Raw genomic sequence first — 27,941 nt, forward strand, 5'->3', positions numbered from 1 at the left:
AATAAAGCCGAATTGTGTACGTGCCATAAAGTGCATTTATCCCGTTGATCCCGTTCACCTAGCTGTAAAGGTGTTCCTACAATAGCTTGCAATTGAACTTGTTTCGTCTAACTCAAAGTAATTCCATGTTCTGAATATAAGTTTACTTTAAATCAATAAAAATGGAATATTAGCCAAACCAAATTTAGCGATTCAATCGTAAAAATGCATTCAGTCCATCCTAAATGGTAAAGCCCTAAGCACAACTGAGTCGGGTGCGGGAGACGACTTCGGAATATGGGCTTCCTAACCTCAAAATGTATGTAAATGATGTAAATTTTACATATCCCGTAACCGTTTCCCGAACCCAACTCAGCTGTGCTTAGGCCTTAACACGTTCCATATTGAATGACGTCACAAATATTCTCGCATTTTGAACTGACCTTTAGGTGGAAAATAATAACAAACACATAACCTCAAAGTACATCGTTAATTGTTGTTTGCTTAAAGATGTTGTATTATTTATAAGTGACAGCACATCATCAATCTAAATTTCGTTTTTCTCCTGCAGACTATGCATAAATTAGAGCGACAAACGACATTTTAAAGAGTGTTTTCCCCCTAGACTAGAGTCGGCCATGTTAGTCTTCTGAGAAATACTCTATAGTGCATGTATCGTTTTTATCATTGTGGACCCGTGGTTCACATTTCATTCTGTATTTTCATTCAGTGCTAATGAAGTTACATCTAGTCATCTAAATTATATGTAAAGTTGTTTAGAAAAGAAAATATTTATGCCCTTGTTATTATATTACGTATTTCTTATTATTTAATTTTATTTCTGAAAGGTCCTATTCATATATAGCCACATTCAGTGATTTGCAGACTGTCTAAGAAAATAGTATATATTTACAATGAATAGTAGTACTTGAAGATGTTTCATTGGATGTCATCGTATTATTGTGCATTTTTTGTGGTATTAATGTGAGTACATTTCATTTAGAGAGTTATGTTACTTATTTTCAACCATCAAAGTCCTTTCAAGTATTGCTTTTGCCTTAATATTTTTTAAGTTCACATTAATCATGCGAATGTCACTTCGTCTATCAGAGGTCGTACACATAGGTATATATATATATATATAGTCAAAAAATATTGTGTCTTTATTTCGCGTTTATCAAGTTAATTTTATTGGCAAGTTTTTTTTAAACATTTCTTTGAAAAAGTACTGTCATCTTTGTAATTGGCAAAGACAATTGAAATAATGGACCCTTACAATATAGTCAGTCAACGGTTAAAGGAAAATAAATTATTAATTTCTGCTCTCAAGTTCAATATATAATATAAAAAAATTGTTGTAATAAACGACAAATTTAACATTTCGCCTGTTAAAAAGAGTGAAAACAATTTTTAAAAGAGTGGTGTAATTTTAAAGTTGACTGTCATAGAAACATAACCTTAATTATCAAAATTCTCTTCGTAAAGGCGGGAGTTTTATATTTAGTTTTAGTTCTTACACTATGAATGTCAAGTCCTCTTAATCAGAATTTAAAAGAATAAAAAGGAAGACAACTATATATTTAAAGATAGAATGTTTAAACTGATTAAAATGAGTCAGAAATAAATTTGATTGACATGCATTATATGATAAAAAGCCCATAAAAAATTTATTTCTTTTAAACAACTTTAATTAGAATGGACCAGCCTTTTTGCAATAACTAGCTACAATGTTACGTGAAAAAAATGTTAAAATAGTTGTCCTTAATGACCTGGCCCCGGATAGTTATTCAAATTTTCTAACATTTTATTTACAATGATTGAGTTTTTTTATGTATTTCATTAAACTTTTATTAACACTGATTGTGAGATGAACAATCACTTCGAGTAAAATAGAAGAAGAATAGTCTTCTTTTGAGGAATTATATTTGCAAATTTTTTAAATAATTGAATTATCAAAAATTTTAATGAAAACTTTCAAATAAAAATTAATGAAAATTAACTTCAAAAAATTACATTACAATATTTTTTTTACAAAAATCAGTTCTTTTTAAAATGCTTTTTAAAAACCTGATTATTTTTTTACATTTCCCAAAAATTCTTTTAAAAAATATTTTTTAAAAATTAATTTTAATTATTTTCAATATTTTTGATTATATACTGTCAATAATTCGCGATAATAACTGAAAAATAATTGAAAATAGTTATATATAGTTACAATTATTATAAATAATTAATTGAATTTCCATATATATGTTAGGCTCAAAGACCGAAAACGCTCATTGAGCGAAAATATAGTCCAAAAAGCGTTGTGGCTACTTCAAATTGTCCACAACGCGAAATTCGTGTTGTGGCATGGCAAAAAGTGCTCAAAACGCGTTGTGGTAATTTAAAAAGGGCCACAACGCGAAATTCGCTTTGTGGCTGCTACAATATTCGGCCACAACGCATTGCGGTAATTAAGAAATGCCACAATGCGTTCTGGATTCTTTTATATTTGCCATTACACGTTTTGGTAATTTAGAAAAATCATAACACATTTTGTTGCTTGCAAAGAAGGTGTATACTAATTACCTGTCTTATTATTTGATACTTAATTAATTAATTTTCTATTATAAGTATGTCATTAGCCTCTACGATTATAATGCCTTTGAAATTTTCTTTATTCAATGAATAGTTACAGTAGTAAAATTTCCACATCGGTGATTGCTAAAGTAGATTTAACTTAAAATTTTTGTAGTCTTTGTGTAATATTTATATTGTGACATTTATATAATTTAAAAAGCTGTGCAGGATTTTAACAATAATATTAATAACTCATAATGGGTAATAAAGAGGCAATATTTTTTGAGAAATTAAGTGAATTGATAAAGAATAGCACGGTACGATATTTATTATTTTTATATAAATTAAGTAAGTAAAAATAAAACAATGAAAAAATATAGATCAAAGTACAAAATAATAAAGTACAAATGTTTATGTTTAAAGTTAATTTCGGTTATTTATAGTTTAAATTATTTGTAAATAAAATTATATGTTATTTGCTAAAAAAAATACTACAGTTATTTATTTCTTATCATTTCTAAATTACCAAAACGCGTAATGGCAAATATAAAAAAATCCAGAACGCATTGTGGCATTTCTTAATTACCGCAATGCGTTGTGGCCGAGTATTGTAGCAGCCACAAAGCGAATTTCGCGTTGTGGCTCTTTTCAAATTACCACAACGCGTTTTGTGCACTTTTTGCCATGCCACAACACGAATTTCGCGTTGTGGACAATTTGAAGGAGCCACAACGCGTTGTGGACTATATTTTCGCTCAATGAGCGTTTTCGGTCTTTGAGCCTAACATATATAATATAAATAATTGAATTCTCGAAGAATTTTCGTCAAATAATAATTAAATTTCAAAAGGTTTGAAAATGAAAATTTAAAAAATTTAATTCCTACAGAAAAATGAATAGCAAGTGTTTAAATATTTATTTAAAAAAATTATAAAAATTTGGTGTAATCATAACTTAAATCAGGAATTCTATTAATGACTTTTTTATGATAATTATACTGAATGAATTAAACGATTTTTCATTTTTTTATTTGCAGAATTAAAGAAAACTAATTTTGATACTTAAAAGAAGCTTTTTATATTTTCTATTTTTTATATCGTTTTAGAAAATGTTTGCAAAAAATTATTATCAGGTTTTGAACTTGGAACCTTTTTTAAGAAATCATAAAATATTAAAAATTTTAATACATTTATTTACGATCATTTGGGGTAAATGTAAATAGAATATCTATTTTTACCAAAAACGTAAGCTTTTTTTCGTTACAAAAGGTAAAACTGACGGATTACCTTTTAATATTAACCCTCGAAGCACACACATACACCTGAGCGAACTGCTTATATTTAAATTAACTGAACTACTCTTTTTTAATTATATAAAAATAGTAAAATCAATTACACAAATAGGGCTAGTTTAACTTAAAAATTCATTACTGTAACTAATTACTTTTTACTTAACTACTTCACATTATTTTAGAGCAAGACAAAGTATAAAAATTTTCTTAATGACATTTATTTAATGAAAATTAAAAAAGTTGCAGACACTTGATAATAATCGAATAATTATAATAATATTAAAAGAATTAATATTTTTTTAACAGGGACGGTAACATAGTTCCCAAGGCGGGATCTGGGTTGCACTAAGACTAGTAGTACAAGCGCAACACTAGATTTGGTTGCTCTAGTGCACCAGTTTCTTTTGTTTTACTTATGAACATTTTTGTGGAATTATACACAAAAATAAAAATAAAATGTTTTTTTTTAATTTTACACATTTAGAAAGAGAATGAACAACAAATGTGTCATAGAAGTTTACTTTTTTCGGTTCCTTTCAAACTTAATATCTGGAGGTTTTTGGGGTCACTTCTTAAAAATTCTAAATAGCAGATCCAACATGGCGGACGAATTAAAAAAAATTGATTTTAAGAACCGACTTGAAATTCATGATCAGTGACTCCAAAAGCCACTAGATGTTGAGTTTGAAAGGTATAAAAAATAATGTTTACAATCATCCGCCATGTTGGATCCGCCATTTCAAATTTTGAAAATCTGACTTTAGATTCGTAATCTGCCTCTTTAAATTGAGTTATTTTCCTTAGTTCTTGACAAATTGAAAAACGATTTCGGATTATTGTCGAGAATGCCAAAGAGATAAAATATTTCATAGTATAAGCCGATTTTATCGTGCAGTTCAAAAAACGGCCTTATTGAAAGTTGAGACTCATCTTTTCTCGAGAAAATTAAGGAAATTAAGAGTTTATAAAAGCTGTAATATAATAAAAAGTACGAGTGATACATTCTGCGTGGTTAACTTTTATGTAATGTGAAAATGACGTAGTTATAAATGACAAACAGTGAAAATTGATCCACTACGTCTCAGTCTCCTATTATTGAATAAGAATCGTTTCATTATCGTTCAGTGGTCATATTTAAAAAGTTATTTGAATTTACATAAAACTTGTAAAATTACTAGAAATTAATATTTTTCTCCTTTTCTTTTCAGAAATAATTCAATGCTAATAACATTTTACCCAAAGTCTGGAAGTTGAATAAACACTCCTTTGATATTGGATTGAGATTTTTATCGCTACTGCATTTTAAGAAAATAGTCCATATTTTGTATCTTCTTAGAGGCATGTAGTTTTTATTACTTAAGAGAACTAGGTACCAAGGCTCCTATTCTCTTCAATCTTTCATTCATAATATAAGACTTGAAAGTTTAATGACGCTGAAGATGCAATTGCAAGTGTGGAAATTTCTTTTCAACCATCAGGTAATGTATACATTACATCATTTCATTATTTTTCATGTCTAATAAAAAATTTGCTAAAATATATTGAATTTCATTATAACGAACAGTGATAACAAGATTATCAAGATTATCGTTTTTAAATTTAAAGTTGTTTAATTCAAATTGCGATGTCCGCAACTTGTAATTTTTAATTAAAGTTTACAACGTAAAACCTATGGCGATTTTTTAAATTTCCACTTGGAAAATCGTCAGTTTTGATGTTGTAAATTGACTGATTGATTTAAAAAGTTATTTTAAATATTATAAAATAAATACAAATTCACGTTACTAACTGAATCCAGTCGTATGAAGGCTTAAGAGCATAGTTTTCTATTATTTTTCAGTTTGTAAAATGAACAATTTCGTGACTATGAGTGGGAAATGAGAGAATAACAAATATTTCTGAACATATTTTTTAGTGTTATAAATTACAAAGAAAAGTAATTCAATATTTATATTAACATATCCAAAGTGGAATAATAAAGAGAAGCATCAGGGATTGAAAACCGGGTCGTTAACCACACTTGACACTGAATAATTAATAATTATGAATACTCACTTCTCGTGAAAATCTTTAAAAAGTCTTGTTGATGAACTTTTTTTGTATGTTTCTCTCTATTTTCTTAAAATTGACATGGTTCTGATTTCTGAATACAATGTAATGAAAATAATAAAATATTTACTTTCAGATCTTTGAATTTTATTGTCTTTTAAAAGGCAGAACCCTTGAAAAGTGGTAAGAAGTGAAATAAAGATTCCAAAGAAAACTATGCTGTCGGATAAGAGTGAAAGAAAGGCTGAAATCAAGAACAAGAGTCAGCGACATCTGCCGGGAGTTGAAAATGTTGGAATAATACCAGACACTGATAAACAAAATAACACTTCAACAAATTTGAATGATCGATTGGGTGATACAGAGGATAAGATGACTTTGCGGAACAAACGTAAAACATCTGTATATTCTCTTTCAGATTTTGATAATAGTGAGAACACAAATAGATTAGATTTTAAGGGCTCAGAGGGAGGTGAAACCCAGAAGGGTTTGTCCGATAAAAATGTAAATCCCAAGGATGTGTACATAAGCAAACTAGTTTCTCCTAGAAAAACTTCGGTTAATTCGACAACGCAGGAAATACAGGCTGAATCTATAGAATCGTACGGAAACAGTTGTATAATTTCTCCCGACGAATACGTTCTGGAAACCATACCGCAGTCGCAGGAAGAAGGCACAAATAATGAGAAATCTGATAGAAGAAGAATAAAAAGTACACGGTTCGTAACTTCCAGCATCATTGGAGACGATGCTGAACTAGAAGGCAAGGAGTTGGAGAGTCAGAAGGAAGAATTAACCATATACCAAGTAGACGACAATGGAACGAGTATCAGTGACATTGTAGCGACCCAAGCTCTTCATGAATCTCTAACTAAAATGGGCAAAGTACTTCACTTAAATTCACAAATTCACATTGAAGCAATGGATGAAAAGTCGAATCCAGACGACGAGTCTCAGAAGGATGTGGTCATCCACGATGAATCAGTGGAAGGCTTCATAGGTCCTCTTCTCGATGAGAATTTTAAAGTAGATGAGAAACTTGAACAGAAAACAATGGGTATGGATGAAGTTAGGAATCTGTTAATGAAAGTCAAAGTACAAACTGTTACTAATAATGATGACGACGAAGAAAAGGCAATAGCAATATCTCCTGATGGAAGATTTTTAAAGTTTGAAGAAGAAATTGGACGTGGCAGCTTTAAAACCGTTTTCAGAGGACTCGATACTCAAACTGGAGTTGCAGTAGCTTGGTGTGAGTTGCAGGTAAATTTTTTCAAAACTGTTATAAGCAAAATACTTAGTATAGATAACTGAGATATTTGTGGCCCCAAATAGTATTTATTCTGCGCAAAATAATTGTTACATTAACCCTCTGCTATTGTTAACAACCCTTGTCGTCAAAAATCGTCATTTTGGACGTTGCGTTCTATGGCGATAGAGTTGGGATAGGTTAACATCACGCATCAGCAGAAGGTTAAAGCAAAAAAATGAATATACCAACATATTTCACTTCAATACTTAAAACGAAGCTTTAAAATTCTTAAATTATCTCGAGTTTTGTTCTCCAGGAATATTTTTATTCAATCAAATTATTATCAAAGTTCTATAATATATACTATTAAAACAGTAATGACGAGTGTTTTAACCTCGTTTCAACCAAAGAAAATAATTCTTTCCTCAAAAATGCAAAATTTATGACTGATATTTTTAATAAGTGATCTTTGACCTAAAAAATGGTACGCAGGTTGAAACACCAAATTTTATTCTATCAATTGCATTCTTATTATTATGTATTAGTTCTTTCAACTATTTTTATAAAAGACAATAAACTAATTAAACCTATTAAATTATTCAGTATATTTAAAAATACAGAGTTTTTGTATGGGTACTTTGATATCAAATGCATTTGTTTTCTTAAAAACGAAATGTTTTCTTTTCTATCAATGGTAAAAACAATTTATTTCCCTTAAATTTTTCATAATTTCTATTGTTTTAAATAACATTAATTTCATCATTGCATTATATTTTGGAAACTTTAAATTGAATATATTACATTATTCACAGGAAAAAAAGTTAAATAAAGTGGAAAGATTAAGATTTAGAGAAGAGGCTGAAATGTTAAAAGGATTGCAACACCCGAATATTGTACGATTCTACGATTATTGGGAAGTTACATTGACTCGTAGAAAATATATAGTTTTAGTTACAGAACTCATGACGTCAGGAACTTTGAAAACGTGAGTAATTTTAATTTCATCATTTGAATTTTGAAGGTGTATGATAATAATCTCATGCAACTCAATAACATTAATTCCTATTTCCTATATATTAAAGAGGTTACACGCCAAGTTCAAAATCCATGTCCCCAGTTCAAATACGTCTTTTTCAAGAATTTTTTCTATTATTTGTTACAGATATTTAAGGCGTTTTAAAAAAATTAATCCGAAAGTAGTTAAATCTTGGTGTCGACAAATTCTCAAAGGATTAATGTTTCTACATTCGAGATCTCCTCCCATCATTCATCGTGATTTGAAATGCGATAATATTTTTATTACCGGCACAACTGGCAGTGTAAAAATTGGTGATTTGGGTTTGGCGACACTAAAGAACCGCAGTTTCGCAAAAAGTGTCATTGGCACTCCAGAATTCATGGCACCGGAAATGTATGAGGAACATTATGACGAATCTGTAGACGTTTACGCTTTTGGAATGTGCATGTTGGAAATGGCTACCAGCGAGTACCCATATGCAGAGTGCACTGGTCCTGCTCAAATTTACAAGCGCGTTGTCTCGGTAATGTAACTAATTTCTTTTTTATTTCTAGACCAAACAATTTTCCTTTAACTCAGGAATAAGAATAAATAATTCCTTCCAACACCCGCACTGAAAGTACACCATTTCTTACTTGTGAATCGGGAGAAAAGTATGTCTTTCCCTCCCGGTGATGTTGTTATTATTATTATTATTATTATTATTATTTCAAACGTCTGTCACAACCATACCGTCAATAGTAATAACCACACTACCGCGTTTTTACTTTCGGTATACGTGTGTTAGAAAAAATAGTATGTGCAACTCGGGAGGAAAATGATTTCCATCTCGTGTTTTATAGTTCTCAGCTTCGCTCGCAAGCACTTCACCTCAAACTGCAAATTACACTCATTGGAAATGAACCATTTCCCTCCTTAGATGCATAATAGACAATCTATATTATAAATGCCTTAAAATACAAGGAATACTTTTCTACTATGCAGCATAAGTTGAAACTAAAAAGGCTAAACTAAAAGTATTTAAAATATTTTAAATTGATTCAACATTTCACATTTTCTTGTGTCGTTTTAATTTATAGGGAGTGAAACCACTGAGTTACGACAAAGTAGAAAACCCTGAAGTACGAGAAATTATAGAGATGTGTATTCGGTTGAAAAAGGAAGAAAGACCATTAGTCAAAGATCTTCTTAATCACGAATTCTTTGCCGATGATGTTGGTTTGAAATTAGAAATGGTCTCGAGAGATTCAGCTGTTGCAGAAGCAGAACTCGCAAGAGTGGAATTCAGACTCAGAGTATTAGATCCAAAGAAACGAAGTAACAAGCATAAAGAGAACGAAGCGATACAATTCGATTTTGACATTCAACAAGATAATGCAGAGGAAGTTGCATCCGAAATGGCAAAGTCGAGTTTGATTCTTGAAGAAGACGCTAAAGTAGTAACAAAAATGTTAAAGTCTCAGATAGCTGGCCTATTACGTGAGAGAGAAGAACGTCGAGTGAAAGAAGAGAAAGAGCGTTTGGATCGTGAAACGGAATCAGCGACAGATACCATGCTTCAAAATAATTTATTACTACAACAAATGCAAATGCAACAACAACAGCAACAACAACAACAGCAGCAACAAGTTCAATCCACTTTAAATATTCAGGTTCAAAGTCAAGTTGGTTTGCAGCCACAAATGCAAGTGCAAGGACAACAAAATCAGGTTCAGCAAGGCGTTCAATCCGGTCAGCAGCTTAATCTTCAACCGCAACAGGTTCAAATGGTGCATCAACAACCTTTACTTCAACATCAGACGTCAGTTGTGCAGCCTCAGCAAGCTCAACAATTGCAACAGATTTCCAACAACTCGCAACAAGTTCAATATCAATTACAACAACAACAGCAACAACAATTATTTGAAACTATTGGGCAAACTTCGTCTCAATGCTCCACTCCTCAGAATATCCAACCTCAGCCCCAGTTTGGACAAATGCCACAGCACTTGCAACAGGCACAAAACTACATTCAAATGAATGTCACACACCCTTTACCTCAGATTCAACAGCAGCTTCCAGGCGTTCCGCAACAGAATCAACAAAATATCCATCAACAAATGCAACAGAATCAACAATTGCAACAGAATCAACAAATGCAACAGAATCAACAGTTGCAACAGAATCAACAAATGCAACAGAATCAACAATTGCAACAGAATCAACAATTGCAACAAATGCAACAGAATCAACAGTTGCAACAGAATCAACAGTTGCAACAGAATCAACAATTGCAACAGAATCAACAGTTGCAACAAAATCAACAGTTGCAACAGAATCAACAGTTGCAACAGAATCAACAAGCTGCGCAGTATTCACAGGCACAGTTGCAACACATGCAGCCGCTTATTCCCAATCACGGCGCACCCTCATCAGCTATGCAAGGACAAGCCTACTATCAAACGGCTCCCAGCACAACAACCGCCTACTCGAATCCACCGTTTCAGCAAAATACATCGCAACATATTTATCACGGATTCTCCTCTACTCCGACGTCTACCGCTCACATAGACATTATGCCCATGCAAACCAATCAACAAGTATTTTCTCACTCCACTTCTTCTGGTAATAACATTGACGTTCCAGCCACGACGTACGCAATTAGTCACCAGCCGATGCAAATGCAAGTAACATCCACTCCATCTAGTGCACAATTTTCTGTCTCTATTGCTGATATGAATGCTCAACAATCTTCCGCAATGAGCAACGTCCAGAGTTCAATGAACAGCCTACCAGCCAACAGTCATCAGCCACACCAAGCTCCTCTGACGCAGATACAACTTCCTCTTAATACCAATGCAGTTCCAACGCCAATAAATATACCCCCTTCGACACAAACAATGATTGTTGAGCAGCAATTAAATTCCCAACACCTTCAGGCACCAGAAACTTTTCCAGAGGCTTCTAATTTGCTCAAAGTAGAAGCAACAGACTCACAGCATGTGGATCCGTCCGTCATTGCGCATCACGATACTACTGTATCATTGGAAGGACAGCAATTTGTTCCAACTACTGAAGGGTATGTTCCTGCATGACACGTTTTTCTGTTTTATTAAATAGCAAATAAGCTTCAAATATTGGAGTAATGTTTTCCAGGTTTATAAAATAGTTTCGAAACTTTCATTTCCTTCAAGCAGTTCGAAAAGAGCACAATTTAATATTTCAGTTTTAATTCTTGGAATTATTATCATAAAATAAAAATTAAAACTGTTTTTTAAGTAAACTATTGCTTTACAGTTTAACTATTTATATGTTACAGAGTGAATAGTGAAAATTCAGAAAATGTTGTCTTATTAGAAAAATGTAAAATAAAAAGGTCTGCAACGAAGCGGAAAAAGCCTGGGATCAAGTTGACTGTACTGTCGGTCAGTCAGGTCGAAGGTCAAGCAGTCACTGTAGAATGTCAGCTTGATACAAGTAAACAGAAAACTGTAACTTTTAAATTTGATCGTGATGACATGGTACCTACGGATATCTCCAATAACTTGGTGAGTAGAATGCTTCTTATAAAATGCGTTTTTTATAGAAAATTTCTAGAAATTTAACAAATACTTACTCTGGAATTTAATAATGTTACTTTATATTTTTGCTTTGGTAACAGATTGCTGAAAATCTTCTGCCGCAATCTCAGTGCGAGACGTTCATAGAATTAATCGAAGACATTGTGAAGCAGTTGCGTTTGGACCCTTCACACAGTTTACCTTTGGTGGCACATGGACCACCGGACCAGTCTGCAGGCGGCAGTCCTGTTACGAGCCGCAGGCCTAGAGATCGTGATCAAAATGTCGATTCTACAAAGGTAACTGTTATTCCCACTGACGCTTACATATACTTACTGCAAATAAGTTGGATGAATATTTGTACAGATTTTTGTAATTGAGGAGCTGGACCGAAGAACATTAGAATGAAGAGCTTACGTTCACTGCTGCCTGACTGGTATTAGTTCTTCAATCCTGCTCCTCAATTGATATTCTTCGATTAGAATTTTCATTTTTCGATTTTCGTATAATAGGTGAGACATGGCTCGTTAACTCGTCAAAGCAACTACCGTTCTTCGTATAAAGTTCATCGCAGACATCGTTCGGTAAGTTTTTTTTATATTACATATATTGTATAAATAGCTAACTATAAAAATATTACAAACAAGTCTGTCAAATGTCACCGAATAATAAAACATTGCCCGGGCACTGTCAACATTAGCCGTAAAATATATATGCAAAGGAAAATTTCATCTAAAATGTGATACTTTTTGTAAGAAATGAAAAAGCATAAACAGTAATTATGAATTGAACAATTGAAGTTATAATACTTAATGAAATGTTCATTTTATTTCAGAGAGATGAAACCTCCAACTCATCAACGCCAATAAAATTGTTTGCCATCGACCAAATTTTATCTCAAATCACAAGTGCTGCTTCAAATAAGCAGCAGAATATTCGTAATTCTAAAAGTCAATCGGGTCTATTCGACGGTCGAAGGCGCTCATCAGCATCTACTCAAAATAATGATATTTTATTGCCGTCTAATATGTCAAGTAACTTGACTGTAAGTGATGAAAATTTGCAGTGTCCTACCAGAGATTCTATTGCAACTTCAATTCCAACAAGTGCAGGACCTTCCCTTCCTGTGGAAGCAACGTCAATTGATATGTATCCTCCCCTAAATGATGTCACTGATAATACGCCAGTACAATGCAATGAGTTAAACGGTGAAAACGAACAAACTTTAGTTTTTTCTGATGAAACGCCAAGTAGAGAAATTAAGGTTGCAGAATCTGATGAAAATAAAGCAAATATCGTGCCGAATAGAAAAATTTCTCGCTTCTTAGTTAGTCCAGTGTTTGAACAAAATACTAATGCAGATCAAGAGAGAATAAATAACCGAAGAGAAAGCGTGGAAGTATTGGGTGTTTCAACCTCAGTAGAAATTACAGATCCTGCAAACACAGCTCCTGAGGTAAGATTAAAAGAGACCGATAACAATGAAGTTCAAATTCCTGTGGTTGGACAATTAAATAATACTCAACACAATCAAGTAATTGATCCGCAATTTTATCACACGACGGAAGCCTCTTTTAATGATGTGGAAGCACAAGTGGAGACATTTATTGCTCGTCCAGTAGGGAATCAATCGCAAATCATCAACAATGCCGAGCAACTTTTTGAACAAGGGTCTATAGAAACACAATTGGAAGTGCCAGTCGCGCCGAGTCATACTATTGAAACTATGAATCCAATGTTTCAAGCAGCAGACAATAGTATGTTTGTTCCTCAGACAATTAGTAATCAAAGTGTAATGCAGCAGTACCCGCTACCGCTTCAGCAACAAGATATTCATCAAGCGCCTCAAGTGAATAATAATTTGCTAGTCCTTCAACAATTACAACTTCAACTTGTCAATGAAGAAAAAAATAGAAGAATTTCCAATCATTCTAATACATCAAACTTGTCCAGTGATTCCCAATTATCCGAAATGTCGTTTACATCCGACGATAGAAAAGTCACTTCAGTTTTGCCCAATACCCCAGTTATGCCAGTTCAGCAGAGTCAATTTTTGCACCAAGATATTTCCAATAATTCACTATCTCCCCACATGAATATCGGAGAACTTGCACAATCAACTGTAATTCATCAGAGTGCTCAGCCTATTGCTCAGCCTATTGCGTATCCTGCTCAGTCCGCAGTACCTTCTGAGCCGAATTGTAAAGCCAAGGCGAAGGAAGTCTCGTCCACATTTCCTGACTTGGCTCAAAACTTGGCCAATATTCTCTCGAACCCCAAGTCCAAGTGTGTCACGCCTCATGCTGGCAGCAGTCACGAGCAGAACTTGAATTCTACTGCAACCATTGTTCTTGCTGATTATAAACCACCAATTCAGTCAGAGCAGTACTTTCAACCCATTCATCCAGACGTCAATTTACAAAGCTTTCCAGGTCAAAAGTGTGTACAAGGTTCAGCAGGTTCAGCAGGTTCAGCAAGCTTTCCGCAAAATGTGCAGATTTCTCAAGCAAATAATCAAATTCCCGTTCAACATTCCTTACCATCTCAGCAATCAGTTGATGCGGCCAATCCAAATGTTTTACAAGGCCAGTCTCTTGGAACTGATATCTCTGCACAAAATCATTGGTCAGGCTCTTCCTATGGGTCAACGATATCTCAAAATTCGATTCAATCTCAGTCAATCGATCCAGCCCATTTGAAGCAAAACCATTCTTTTATACAGCAAGTTCCTTCTTCAGTTCAGACTCAAATACAGGCAGAAAGCATTGACGATCAGCACCAATCGCAACAAAAATTCCAGGAGGATGCGAATTTCTCAAAGTTAAATGAAGTTGAAGGCGGTCTAGATTGCAACATTTTAAGCAGGTAATTTTTCTTTTTTATTCATATCCAATATTTACTTATTTCAAAATCATTTAATCACCAAAATCTGATTGCAAGTTTAAAAGTTTAAAAGTCTTACTTAATTTAGTATCAACTTTTAATATATTCCTTAATTATTAGGCGTACGAGTTCTGAATATCAAATGCTGTCTTCAGAAAACGAAACATCAAGTATTGATAACACTCCAGAACATACACTGATGGGATCTACTGATTGTGTTACATTAGGTCATCAACAACCAATTCATCAGCAACACAGAAAACTCAGTCAGCAAAATTCTTTGGACAAAATATTGGATTTGAATTCGGGAGGTCCGCAAACGATAGCTGATTTACAACATAAATTACTTCAGTTAACTAGTCAACCATCAGAGTCATTAATTATGAGTACACCACCTTTAAGTCAACCGGACACTCCACACAGTTATAACATGGTAAGTAAAAAGTAGATTTAACTGTTGAGTGTTCAAGTTCAGGGTGTCTGCAACTGGCCCATTTTCTTGACCATCCAAATTCTTTCGCAGGTTTTAAGAATAGGTTCAAAATAATGTACTGCTTAATTGGACATTATTCTTTTTCAACCTAGTAACTAAGAGTTTTTTCTTTTTTATAAAAGATATCTTCCTGATATCTTCCTGACATGGCGTTGGCGTTGAAAACATTTAATTCATTACAGGGTCCGCTTTCTCCGCAGACAGGTTCACTTTTTTCTATTGGAGAATTTAATTCTGGACAAATGCAAACAAATATTACAATAGAAGCAGATCAAACATCACAACCTGTAAGTACACTTTTATAAACCTATTCTTTAAGAGAAGGCCTGAATCGAAAAAAATTATTTTTTTTATTTACAAGACTAAATAAAATATAGAATAAGACTATTTACAAACTTTTCGAATAAGCAAAATAGGCTTTAAATTTAATTTTTTTAAAGATAAAATAAAAATTAAAATGTACCAAAATTTCACTCTTTTGCACTGTTTTCAAGCGAGTCAAGCCTCCCCTTAACAGATCAGAAGCTAAATGTATCTAAAGGACCGAATACTCAGGATATTCAGCTCTTAGATGAAATATTTTTATTTTAAATTTCATCTCTTTTAAATACTAAAATATTATTTTTTCTGTTTTAATAAATTTGAAAATATATTTGGCTTCTAAGAGAGAAACGTTTTTTAAAGTTTTGTATTTCTCAATCATATGCACAGTGTATTTATCATATTTTACCAGACGTCATCAAATCAACCCGTTAGAAAAATTTCAAGGTTTATGGTTTCCAAAGTAACTGAACCTTCAAGTGAAGATTGTACCACAAATGCGCAAGCAAATGTAAATCAGCAAATGCTGTTAACACCAATAGATGGAAATAAAATCAATTGTAGTAGCGGTTCCACAGATCAATTGAGTAAGTACGATTTTGTATCTCATTAATAACACAGGTCCACAAAAAAAAATCGATGAAAGGTTCCTTTGACCAAACATGGTGTATTATATGTATTTTAGGCCGCTGAAACCGAATCTGAAGTCCGTTTGGCTCCATCACGTCAGGATTTTTTCCTAACCTCAAAATACATGTCGAATTTTTCGTGATAGAAAAAAATTTTAAAATATTAACGGATTTAGCTTAATTTTGGGATAGAGGAATTTTGTGGGGTCCCTGATTACGAAATTAAAGGCAAATTTTTAAAATACAAAATGGCGGTCAAAAAAAAATTCTTAAATGTTCATAAAACTTGGTACCGAGGGGTTTTTGGGGTCGCTGATCACTTATTTAAAGTCAGATTATCAAAATACAAAATAGAAAATTCAATATGGCTGTCGGATGTATAACAATTTCTTTAATGTTCACAAAACTTGGTATCTAGAAGTTTTTAGGGCCGCTGCCCACAAATTATATCGTGTGCCTGCTTCCAGGGCACCTCCACGTGGTGACAACGGGCAACGGAGTTGTACCGTGATCCGGCAGAGTTCCTGGATCACGATCCTTAAGGTGAGTCTGCAATAGGTTTAGTTGTACGTGTGCGTGACACTAATCCCATTTTAGAATCACCTTTACGCCGTCATGGTAGGCACACGAAAAAAAAGTACGATGCAGGGAGTCGGAACCCCAGTATCGGTGGCTGGACAGGGTAAGAAAGCGGGCCCGCAGGCGTCGTCATCAAGCAACCGCAGCTCTACATCGGTGGGTGATCTGATTTCAAAATCATAGTTGGCGAGCTCAAAAACTCACAGATACTAAGTTTTGTAAAAATCCGACAGCCATATTGGATTTGCTATTTTGTATTTTGAAAATCTGACTTTAAATAAGTGATCAGCGACCCCAAAAACCCCTCGGTATAAAATTTTATGAAAATTCAAGAATTTTTTTCTGACCGCCATTTTTTATTTTGAAAATTTACCTTTAATTCCGTAATCAGTGACCTCAAAAATCCCTCGATACAAAATTTTATAAAAATTGAAGAATTTCTTGAAAATTGAAGAATTTTTTGAAAATTTTGACCACCATATTGGATCCGCCATTTTGTATTTTGAAAATTTGCCTTTAATTTCGTAATCAGGGACCCCTCTAAACCCCTGTATCTTAAAATTAAGCTAAATCTGTTAATATTTTAAAATTTTTTTGTCATGCAAAATCCGACATGTATTTTGAGGTTAGGAAAAAATCCTGACGTGATGGAGCCAAACGGACTTCAGATTCGGTTTCAGCGGCCTAAAATACATATAATACACCATGTTTGGTCAAAGGAACCTTTCATCGATTTTTTTTTGTGGACCTGTGTAACCAGATATGGCTTCAGATGCAGTCTATTTCACATTAAAAGACACTTTTATAGTCAAGTAGACTATATATGAGAACCCATCCCTGTTAATAACTAAGTTAAATGTTGGTTGTTTGTGTAAGTCTAAGACAGTAGAACACATTTTTTTAAAGCTTTGTAAATTCAAAGAAAATTCTTATCGCAATATTATTTTCTATTTCCATTTTATACATTTTTAAAAAACTTGATACTTTATAAATTTGCGTTCTAACCAAACAGAAGTTATTTTAGCAAATATCATAAAAAAGTTAGGAAATGTTATACCCTCCGAGATAACCAGCAATACAAGTGCAATACAAGTATGGCGTATAAGTCGTACTGGTACTGTACCCGCCATCTACCTTCACACGGTACCAGGTACTGTACTAGTATGTAGTACCAGTATGCTATACTCGTACAATACGAGTACAATAATAGTATGGTGTACTAAAGGTTTTTGTAATTCAGTTTATCGTTCGGCTACTGTATTCGTAATATACTAGTACCGCGTGCAAAGTGTTTTATATCCCTCCCCCTCTTGTCCTTTGGCCTCTATTACCTATATTTAAATTTTTTATTTGATAATAAATTTTCTGAAACAATCATTACTAATATAAATTTAATTTTCAAGTAATTTATTTTTATTAAAAGAGTTCTTTTTTTCTATCATGTAATTTGTAACCATATTTATTTAAATTAGAATAATCAGTGTTTTGAAGTATTTTAACCCTCCTACGGTTTAATTAAATTGCAGAAATCGGCACCAAAATAGTTCAATTTACTCTGCATAGAAAATTTTATATCTCAACATGCTTTTCTCCTGACATAATTAGATAAATAGGGCAGTCACCTTCAGTAATAAAATTGAAAGTCAAAAGGATTTAAAAAAAAACTTATTTTGTCACAATTAAAAAAAAAATTACAATTACAATTACAAATCAAACAGTTTTGAACTTAAATTCTAGGTTGACTCTATTAAATGTCTATTTGACTAAAAAATTACGTTAAATAATCTCGATGTGACTCTTAAGACGTTAGTGTCAAAGAAATTAACATCATTCTAAATTTAATTAGCTTCTCTGCAAAGTCGATCTATTAAAGAATTATTTCTGTGGAATGATACTCACTGAGAAAAGTGTATGGTATCTAGTTATTGTTCTTGGAACTGTTAAATTAACCATTGGTAGGAGTGGAGGTCAGTAAACAGCTTCAATGTTGTTCAATGTGTTCTATTTTGAACACGTTCAAGCCTCATTATATTGAAAACATAGAATGGAGACCAAAAATAATACATGCATACTCAATCATGTTATATCTAACAAGTGTCAGGTACAAGGTTTTGACAGTCATCATATTACGAAATACTCGGGCATTCCTTATTATAAATCCCAGAGATTTTGAAGCCTTTAAGACACTGTTTGTCCTCGGACATCTGGGGACAATGATGGTATATGTCTCTGAGACATCTTAAAGACAACTAAAAGACGTTCTTTGGACATCTAGAAAACATAAAAAGGACGTTTCTTTATCTCACGGTTGCATCTTGACTTTTTATTGAATACGAAACCCCAAAATTGTGATGTGATCTAGTGTCGACCCAATTCTGGATTCTAGGTTATTTCAAGTCTGAATGAAGTAATAAAATTTCAACAATTTAACAATTATTTTTATATTCATCATCATCGGAGAGATCCTATTGAGACTATGTGTGTATTGCTAAAATGCTGGGACATAAGAAAATAAAGTAGTTTTTAAAACTCTGCAAGACATCAGACATCACTCTGCAAATGTTTCAAAATAAAATATATTTCTCTAATAATATGATTTACATTCGATACGGTAATAACGTATTAAACTCAAAAATGCTTAATACTAAAAAGCAAAGTAATTTTTAACTAATTAAAACACCTAATTCTAAAGAAGGATTAACTTCTGACTTTAAAGTTTTACATTGATGAACTTAATCTCTTTGAATAAAGTTTGACATATTTCCATCAGTGTTACCAAGATCATAAGGACTAAAATTCAGCTATGGCAACAAACCAAAGAGCGAACTATGAAAGCAAAGTTATGAATCTATTTTTCTTAGTTTCGCTGATAAAATTTTTCACAAGCAGACATATTCTACCAAAACATATTTTTGACAGCGTCATTTTGGACTTACTGCAGAAGATTTTCTACAGCTACTTCCTTCAATTTCCCTAATTCAACTTTCTTTTCAATGCGGATACCCTTCCACATTATTCATAATTTTCTGCAAAATCTCTTTTTAAGATATACGACTAAAGTCAGCAAAAGTTTTCAGCTTGTTTTCAATCCCAAAACTTGGAGAAGAAGGCATTCACAGTTTGGTTTCTGTGGATCAAGTTACTACTTTGGGACTTGATTTTTGTTTGGACTTATATTCGAGCAGATAGTCTGTTCATCATCGAAGGAACATCAAAGGAATTCCTTTTTATTTTGTCAGGACCACTGTTTTTTTGTATATTGTGAGTACTTTTCTTTTATTTTTGTGGTTCTAGACTCCTTTTACATTTCATTAATTTTATAATTATTTCATTTATAATGAAATCTTTATTTTTGATCTACACGGGAATTGATTACGATGCATATTCAGAAGATGTTCATTGTAAGAGTAATGTTTTCAAATTATACAACATTTTTACTATAGAAATTGTAATATAGTTCTACTTTATCCCTATATGTGTCACTACTATAGAAGTGGGGGGGGGGCATGCAAAGTCCGCTTGCTGACTGCTCAGTAATGAGCGAGATTCTCAGTTAGTAACACCTTTCCCAACTTATGTATTCCCATCAAATATATCAATTATTCATATAAGTAATTCTGGTCTTATTTCACGACACCACATATTGGCGACGAGGATAAAAAGAGTTTGAGTACGTAAATTGTGACTTCCAGTGATAAAAGTGCCTTTAAAGTTGGATTTATCAAGAACGCGTCACACACAAAATGTCGGAGGAATTCAAGGCCAAGCTTGCTGAAGCCACCACTAGACAAGCTGAACTTCAGATGACAATTGACAGACTTAGAGTGGAAAGGAATGAACATCGAGACAAAGCAAATCGACTAGAATCTCAGATTTCAACAATAAATCTAGAAAATCAGCACGCTATGACGTCACAGGGGACAGGGGAAACGGCGGGATTACCGCTGGCGCCACCTATACCAACGCAGAATGTAACTTTCATGTCGACCATCGGGCACATGAGCGAATTTCAAATCGGTGAAGATTGGACAATTTATCAAGATCGTCTAAATCAATATTTTATCGCGAATAATGAGACGCATGCATATCCCCTAATCGCCAAGTCGTCGAATGATCAAATAGTCGAATGCCAAGTAATCGAATGGACAAAACGTCGAATGCTAAAAACATCGAATGGACAAAACGTCGAATGCTAAAAACATCGAATCGGCATATAGTCGAATGCTAAAAACATCGAATTGTCAATACGTCGAATGTTCAAAACGTCGAATTATCAATTCGTCGAATGTTAAAAACATCGAATTGTCAATACGTCGAATGTTCAAAACGTCGAATGCTAAAAACATCGAATGCTAAAAACATCGAATGCTAAATACATCGAATTCTCAATTTGTCGAATGTTCAAAACGTTAAATGTTGAAAACGTCGAATGTTAAAAACGTCGAATGTTCAAAACGTCGAATGCTCAAAACGTCGAATCGTCATTTAGTCGAATGGTAAAACCACGGAATAGTCCATTCGTCGAATGCTCAAATAGTCGAAACGCCATCTGTTCGAATTATCAAGTAGTAGAATGGTAAAGTTGTCGAATGTTCAAAACGTCGAATCGTCATCTGTTCGAATTGCCAAGTAGTAGAATGGTAAAGTAGTCGAATGGACAAAAAGTCGAAACGCCATCTGTTCGAATTATCAAGTAGTAGAATGGTAAAGTTGTCGAATGTTCAAAACATCGAATCGTCATTTATTCGAATGCTAAAAACATCGAATCTTCATTTAATCGAATGCTAAAAACATCGAATTCCCAATTCGTCGAATTATCAATTTATCGAATGTTAAAAACATCGAATCGTCAACATGTCGAATGTTCAAAACGTCGAATTGTCAATTTGTCGAATGCTCAAAAAATCGAATTGTCAATACGTCGAATGTTCAAAACGTCGAATGATAAAAACGTCGAATGCTAAAAACATCGAATCGTCATTTAGTCGAATGATAAAAACATCAAATCGTCAATTCTTCGAATGCTAAAAACATCGAATTGTTAATTCATCGAATGCTTAAATCATCGAATTTTCCATTCGTCGAATGTTCAAAACGTCGAATGCTTAAAACGTCTAATCGTCATTCAGTCGAATGGTAAAACCATCGAATAGTCCATTCGTCGAATGCTCAAATATTCGAAACGCCATCTGTTCGAATTATCAAGTAGTAGAATGGTAAAGTAGTCGAAACGCCATCTGTTCGAATTGCCAAGTAGTAGAATGGTAAAGTAGTCGAATGTTCAAAACGTCGAATGATAAAAACGTCGAATGCTCAGAACATCGAATTGTCAATTCGTCGAATGCTCAAGCAAAATGAGCACGAATCCGTAAACAATTGGTTTATTCGCATAAAAAATAAAGCCGCGACGTGCGAATTTGGTCCCCTATTAGATAATGTCATTAAAGAGAAATTAGTGACTGGTCTTCGAAAAGGTCCTGTTTTAGATAGAGTGTGCGAAGAAGATCACACCAAAAATCTTACAGAAATTTTGGAGATCGCCAGAAAAAAAGAAGCTTCGGTTTTAAATTCAAAAAATATGAATTCAGTTTTTAATGTCAATCCTAAAACAAACAAAAGTTTCAATAAAAAGGACAACTCGAAAAACAAGGATAACACCGTAGACAAAGTGACAAATAAAAACAATGCAAGCAATCCATCGTGTAAACATTGTGGTGGAAACAGTCATCATTTTAGAAAGTGTAAATATCGAAGTTTTAAATGTAACAAGTGCGGCAAGACGGGACACTTAGCTAAAATTTGCAGATCAAACGATAAACGCGACGATCAAAATTATTTAGTCGAAGACAACGAGTGTAGTTCCATGCTCGACTGTGAAAATCTCTATTCGCTGGAGGGGAGTAGTGAACCGTTTCTGGTTGACATTTTCATTGGCGAAGAACAAATCAGGGCGAAGATTGATTCCGGCGCTGGTAGGTCCGTCATCCCTGAATCGGTATATCGAAATCAGCTGTCTATGTATAGACTGAATCCAGTCAAAACAACACTCAGATTATACAATGGGACAGTGATTCACCCCCTTGGTGAAATATCAGTTAAACTCGCAGCCCGAGACAAACTCGCTACCGCAAATCTACTGGTCGTCAAAGGAGGATGCCGAATGTTAATAGGCAGAGACCTGATGACTGATCTCGGATATCAGATGATTCAAGTAAACACGATCGACACGAGCGATAACATTCAAAACTTGTTACAAGAATATGAACCACTCTTCGAAGAAACTCCCGGAAAATATAAATTCGAGGAAGTCGACATAAAGATCCAACCGGACTTCAAACCCATTTTTCACAAACCTCGACCAGTTCCTATCGCATTCAAACCAGAAATGGATCGTCAGTTGGATGAAATGGAAAGTCAAGGAAAAATTGAACCGATTGACAACGCGGAGTGGGGGACACCCCTAGTGCCTGTATTACAGAAAGACGGTGGACTACGAGTCTGCGCCGATTACAAGGTGACAATCAACAAAGCCTTGGAGAACGTGAAGTATCCTACGCCTAGGATCGAGGAACTTTTAGCCTTATTATCGGGCGGAGAGAAATATACCAAGCTGGACATGGCAAAGGCCTTCAATCAACTCGCGGTCACCGAGGAAACTTCAAGACTATTGGCATGGAGCACGCACAAAGGAATCTACAAGGTAAACAGAATCCCCTTCGGTCCAAAAACTGCAACGGCAATTTTTCAACGGATAATTGAAAAAACACTACAAGGAATCCCGGGAACAGCTATCTTCTGCGACGATGTTGTCGTCACAGGAAAAACAACAAAGGAACATTTACAAAATGTGCGCGAAGTGTTTAAAAGATTGTTAAATGCCGGTTTTAAATTGAACCTCAAAAAGTATAAATTTTTCCAGGACGAAGTTCGATATTTGGGACACATCATCGACCGCCATGGTCTACGAAAAGATCCGGAAAAAGTTGCTGCGATCATAGAAGCCAGAGCACCTGAGAATGCAACGGAATTGAAAGCCTTCCTCGGGATGTTCAACTACTACGCGAAATTTGTTCCGAACAGCAGTCAACTCCTCAAACCGCTCTACGAATTGGCAAATCAACCCAAATTTTCCTGGACCAAAAAAGAAGAGGAAATCTTCAAACAAGCGAAATTAAAGATCGCTTCAGATCGATGTCTTGTACATTTCAATCCAGAACTCAAAATCAAACTGGTTTGCGACGCATCCAAGGACGGACTCGGCTCAGTTCTGTTTCACGTTTTCCCGAATGGCGAGGAAAAACCGGTTGCATTCGCCTCTCGCGTTCTGAGAAATTCAGAGAAAAATTACTCCGTGATCCATAAGGAAGCACTCGCAATATACTGGTCAGTGCAAAAATTTTACCAGTATTTAATGGGCAATAAATTCATTTTATGCTCAGACCACAAACCTCTACTCGCGCTCTTCGGTGAGCAGAAGGGAATTCCACAGATGGCCGCAGGAAGATTACAACGTTGGGCGCTATTTTTATCGTGCTTCGACTACACTCTTCAATACCTGAAAGGAGAGGACAACGGTGCCGCTGACGGACTGTCAAGATTACCCAGACCTGTGATTGCACCAGCAGAGCAATCAAAGGACTACTTCAATTTCATCGTGGAGGACAAACTTCCCATCAACGCCAAGGATTTGAGAATGCAGCTTCGCAGAGATCCAATATTGAGTAAAGTGTTTTTATACGTTCGAAACGAGTGGCCCAGCGAGGTCGAGCCAGAATTGAAACCCTTTTCAACCAGAGCAAATGAACTCAGCATCGATGATGATCTTCTCATGTGGGTGGAGATATCGAGTGATTGTTCCAGCCAAGTTTAGACATCATCTCCTGGAAGAAATTCACCAAGGTCACATCGGAATCGCCAAAATGAAATCATTGGCTCGCCAATATTTCTGGTGGCCCAAACTGGACGCAGACATCGAGAATTTCGGCAAAAGTTGCTCCTCGTGCAAATCACAAGCGAGGAATCCGGAAAAAGCCGAACTAATCAAATTCAAGGAAGCTGAATATCCTTTTGAGCGCATACACCTGGATTTTGTAGGCCCCTTTCACGGCAAAACTTACCTGCTGCTGATCGACGCCTATTCCAGATGGTTGGAAGTGATTGAAATGCGGAAAACTGATTCAAAATCAACCATTGACGTACTTCGAGAAATATTTTCAAGATATGGAATTCCAAAAATTCTCATATCCGACAATGGACGACAATTAATCTCCGAGGAATTCGAGAAATTCTGCAAACTAAACGGAATCATCCACAGGACCACAGCTCCATATCATCCATCAACGAATGGTTTAGCTGAAAATGCTGTAGGCAGCTTCAAACAAGGAATCAACAAGGCGCTCCACAATCAAGAAATCACTCCAACAAATCAAAAAACTGCTATTACCAAATATCTTTTCGCATATAGAAATGCACCGCATTGTTCATCGGGAGTCTCGCCAGCCAAAAGATTCTTAAGAAGAGAATTGCGAAATCGACTGGACTTGCTCAGAGCGAAAAGAACAGATTCAGCATCACACAACCAAGTGAAATCATTTCGAGGAAAAAGGGACATCTCATTTGAAGAAGGTGAAAAAGTGTGGGTGAGAGATTACAAGAATCCAATGAAGCCTTCTTGGTCAACAGCAACAATAAAAAGAGTTCTGGGTGATAGAACTTTTCTCTGCAACCCGGAATCAGCTGATCCATCTCTCATTTGGAAACGACACACAGACCAAATCACCAAATTTGATAATTCGAAACCAGCGGGACCTGAAAATCTTCAACAAGATGACATCATTCAACCTGAGGGGGAAGGAGATCAACAGAGTGCTCAACCCAGCGAATCATCCGCAAAATTCAATTTGTCAGTGTTGTGTCCGGAAGTCGTAAATAAAAAATGTGTTAAAATCGATGATCAAAAAGTCAATCCCGGTAGTGATTCAGTTTATCATTCACCAAGGTCAATTTCGAGAAAAAGTTTTAATTCCACGACAAAAGTGTCAAATGAAAATTCAAAAGAAACTCAAGACAATAAAAAGACTCAATTCAAAGTGAATCAACGACCGAAAAGAACGACAAAACCCATTGATCCCTTAAAATATTAAAAATATATAATTTGTAAACTTAAAAGGGGAGGAATGTAATATAGTTCTACTTTATCCCTATATGTGTCACTACTATAGAAGTGGGGGGGGCATGCAAAGTCCGCTTGCTGACTGCTCAGTAATGAGCGAGATTCTCAGTTAGTAACACCTTTCCCAACTTATATATTCCCATCAAATATATCAATTATTCATATAAGTAATTCTGGTCTTATTTCACGACACCACAGAAATTTTGTAGGTATGATTTTCTGCAACAGAACTATCATTAAACTCTCCAAAGAATCAGTTACAAATAACTGAAAGTTAAATTTGCTTAAAACTTGAAAAAGAATTAATGTGAGAATTAATGTGTTCTTTGAGATGTCCAGAACAAATGTTTAACAAAAATATTTTTCGAATTATAAGGAGTAAATCCATATAAATATTGATGAGCATAATATTGTTGCGTTATTCAAGGAAATGGAAAGAACAACTTTTCGCATGGAAGCAGTTTCCAAATACTGTGGATGTGTGAGACATATTATATTGTCGCATGAGATACACTGCAAAAACAAGTGTCTCATTTTGAGACGTTTTGTCCCATATTTGAAACACATAAGATGTCTTAGTCCACATATTTGAAACAGATATGTGTCTCATTTTAAGACGTTTCAAAGTGTCTTACACATTTAGCAATGCATTTTGAGACACGAAATGTGTTTCGAGTATCCGTCTCACACTAAGAAGACGTTTTACGTGTCTTATACGCATTGAGTTACCTTTAATGTCTTAAAATGAGACACGAGATGAAATTAAATGTCTCAATATAAAACAGATTTTGTATCTCAATGGTTTAAACACTTAAAGCAACTCATTTTAAGACACGAGTGAGATACCAGTTTTTGCAGTGTATGAATGTGCAAACCATATTTGTAGTTGCGCTTACCAATTCAACTGTGGATTATTACATACGGCTGCCTCTCCCACATTACTATGGTTCGGAGATCCATATTTACATGTTACGCCCAAGTTATTTTCACGGCATCCATTTAAAAGTGGACGTTTATATTAGACGTTGTAATTTCTGTCGGTCATCGGTTTAGTATGCGTTAAGTCCAGAGTTGACTGAAATGTATCAAAAAATGGGTAATGATAGTAATATTTATATCTGAATGCAGTTTGAGACTTAAAAATTAATTTCAGGGTATAATTTGTTTATGTATTTCAGTCAACCTAAAATAATAAACAATCCAAAAAAGTTGACATTTCAGAAGGCATATTTTTTAAATCTTAATTCAAAAGACATCATTCTGCTCTTAAGCGACAAAATACTTTTAAAGAATATTCGATAGCCAAATCTAGTGTTCTAAGTCGGTTATATTACCCAGAGAATATTACCGAGAACGAGAATATTACCGAGAATATAACCGACGATTAAATTCTCTGAGAATTTAAGAGAATGTGACATAACCTCACTTTTGTCGTTACACTGTGGTAAATTCGATTGTCCGACGTTGTGTTTTTATTTAGTAGTTGTTATTTTGTTAATTAAAGTGGCTATATTTTTAAAGATTTAAAAAATGACAAAACCAAAGAGTGTAAAATGGAAATATTTTAAAAGCAATGAATACAAAAACAATTAAATTCTTCTGTAAATTTTGTAAACAAGAATATGCCACAAATGCTATATATTAAAGGTACTTGCACAGCTCTACTGACTGCAGGTTGTCATGGTAACACATAAGAGCAAGAGAGTCAGAAAATTCAAATTAAATGGTTTTTCTCTCTTACTCTCGCAGCAGAGCTGACAGAAAGCCTTTATTCACAAATAATTTCAAAATATTTATTTAAAAAATTTTTTAATTCATTGTATATAATGTTAAATATAATCCTTATTCTTTATTTATCTATATTCAAAAGTATCTAAACTTTTATTCGTATTAAGTTACGCATATTTTATAAACCTTATAAATGCAAATGACATTAAATTTATAACTTAAAAAATTTGTGGTTTTACTTTTTTTTATTTACATATATAACTTGAAGAATTTTTTTAGATAAAAGTAATCATCGCAATTGTGCTGAATTATATGTATTTATATTAATAAAAATTATAAATATACATTATTTAAATAAATAAACTTAAATTCTCAATATTCTCTTAAATTCTCTTATATTCTCTTTAAAAAATTAAATTACCGTAATTTCCTCAGGGAAATTACCC

The 27,941-nt window shown here is 34.0% G+C and overlaps 2 protein-coding genes across 4 annotated transcripts in view; both read left to right on the forward strand.

The window, feature by feature from the left end:
- Positions 1-423: 423 nt before the first annotated feature.
- The window catches only part of LOC122507526 (serine/threonine-protein kinase WNK1), a 38,656-nt gene continuing 11,138 nt past the window's right edge, over positions 424-27,941 (forward strand). Inside the window, exons 1-14 of one of the 3 annotated variants that reach the window (XR_006302123.1) lie at positions 424-963; positions 5,041-5,310; positions 6,018-7,144; positions 7,946-8,118; positions 8,296-8,674; positions 9,231-11,209; positions 11,450-11,678; positions 11,792-11,989; positions 12,203-12,274; positions 12,526-14,555; positions 14,694-15,006; positions 15,249-15,353; positions 15,800-15,974; positions 19,666-19,856. Coding sequence is in view for 2 of the 3 variants with exons in the window: in XM_043620287.1 (XP_043476222.1) it covers positions 6,098-7,144; positions 7,946-8,118; positions 8,296-8,674; positions 9,231-11,209; positions 11,450-11,678; positions 11,792-11,989; positions 12,203-12,274; positions 12,526-14,555; positions 14,694-15,006; positions 15,249-15,353; positions 15,800-15,974 (6,700 nt within the window). In the remaining variant the exon portion in view is untranslated. The remainder of the gene's footprint in view (positions 964-5,040; positions 5,311-6,017; positions 7,145-7,945; positions 8,119-8,295; positions 8,675-9,230; positions 11,210-11,449; positions 11,679-11,791; positions 11,990-12,202; positions 12,275-12,525; positions 14,556-14,693; positions 15,007-15,248; positions 15,354-15,799; positions 15,975-19,665; positions 19,857-27,941) is intronic. The other 2 variants (XM_043620287.1, XM_043620286.1) reach the window with 2 other exon arrangements.
- On the forward strand, positions 16,139-16,801 carry LOC122507528. The gene is made up of 2 exons (XM_043620290.1): positions 16,139-16,559; positions 16,614-16,801. The coding sequence occupies exons 1-2, from the start codon at positions 16,392-16,394 to the stop codon at positions 16,776-16,778; spliced, it is 333 nt and encodes a 110-aa protein (XP_043476225.1). The 5' UTR covers positions 16,139-16,391; the 3' UTR covers positions 16,779-16,801.

The sequence above is a fragment of the Leptopilina heterotoma genome, unplaced genomic scaffold, assembly GCF_015476425.1.
Source record: "Leptopilina heterotoma isolate Lh14 unplaced genomic scaffold, ASM1547642v1 Lhet_47, whole genome shotgun sequence".
Taxonomy (NCBI): Eukaryota; Metazoa; Arthropoda; class Insecta; order Hymenoptera; family Figitidae; genus Leptopilina; species Leptopilina heterotoma.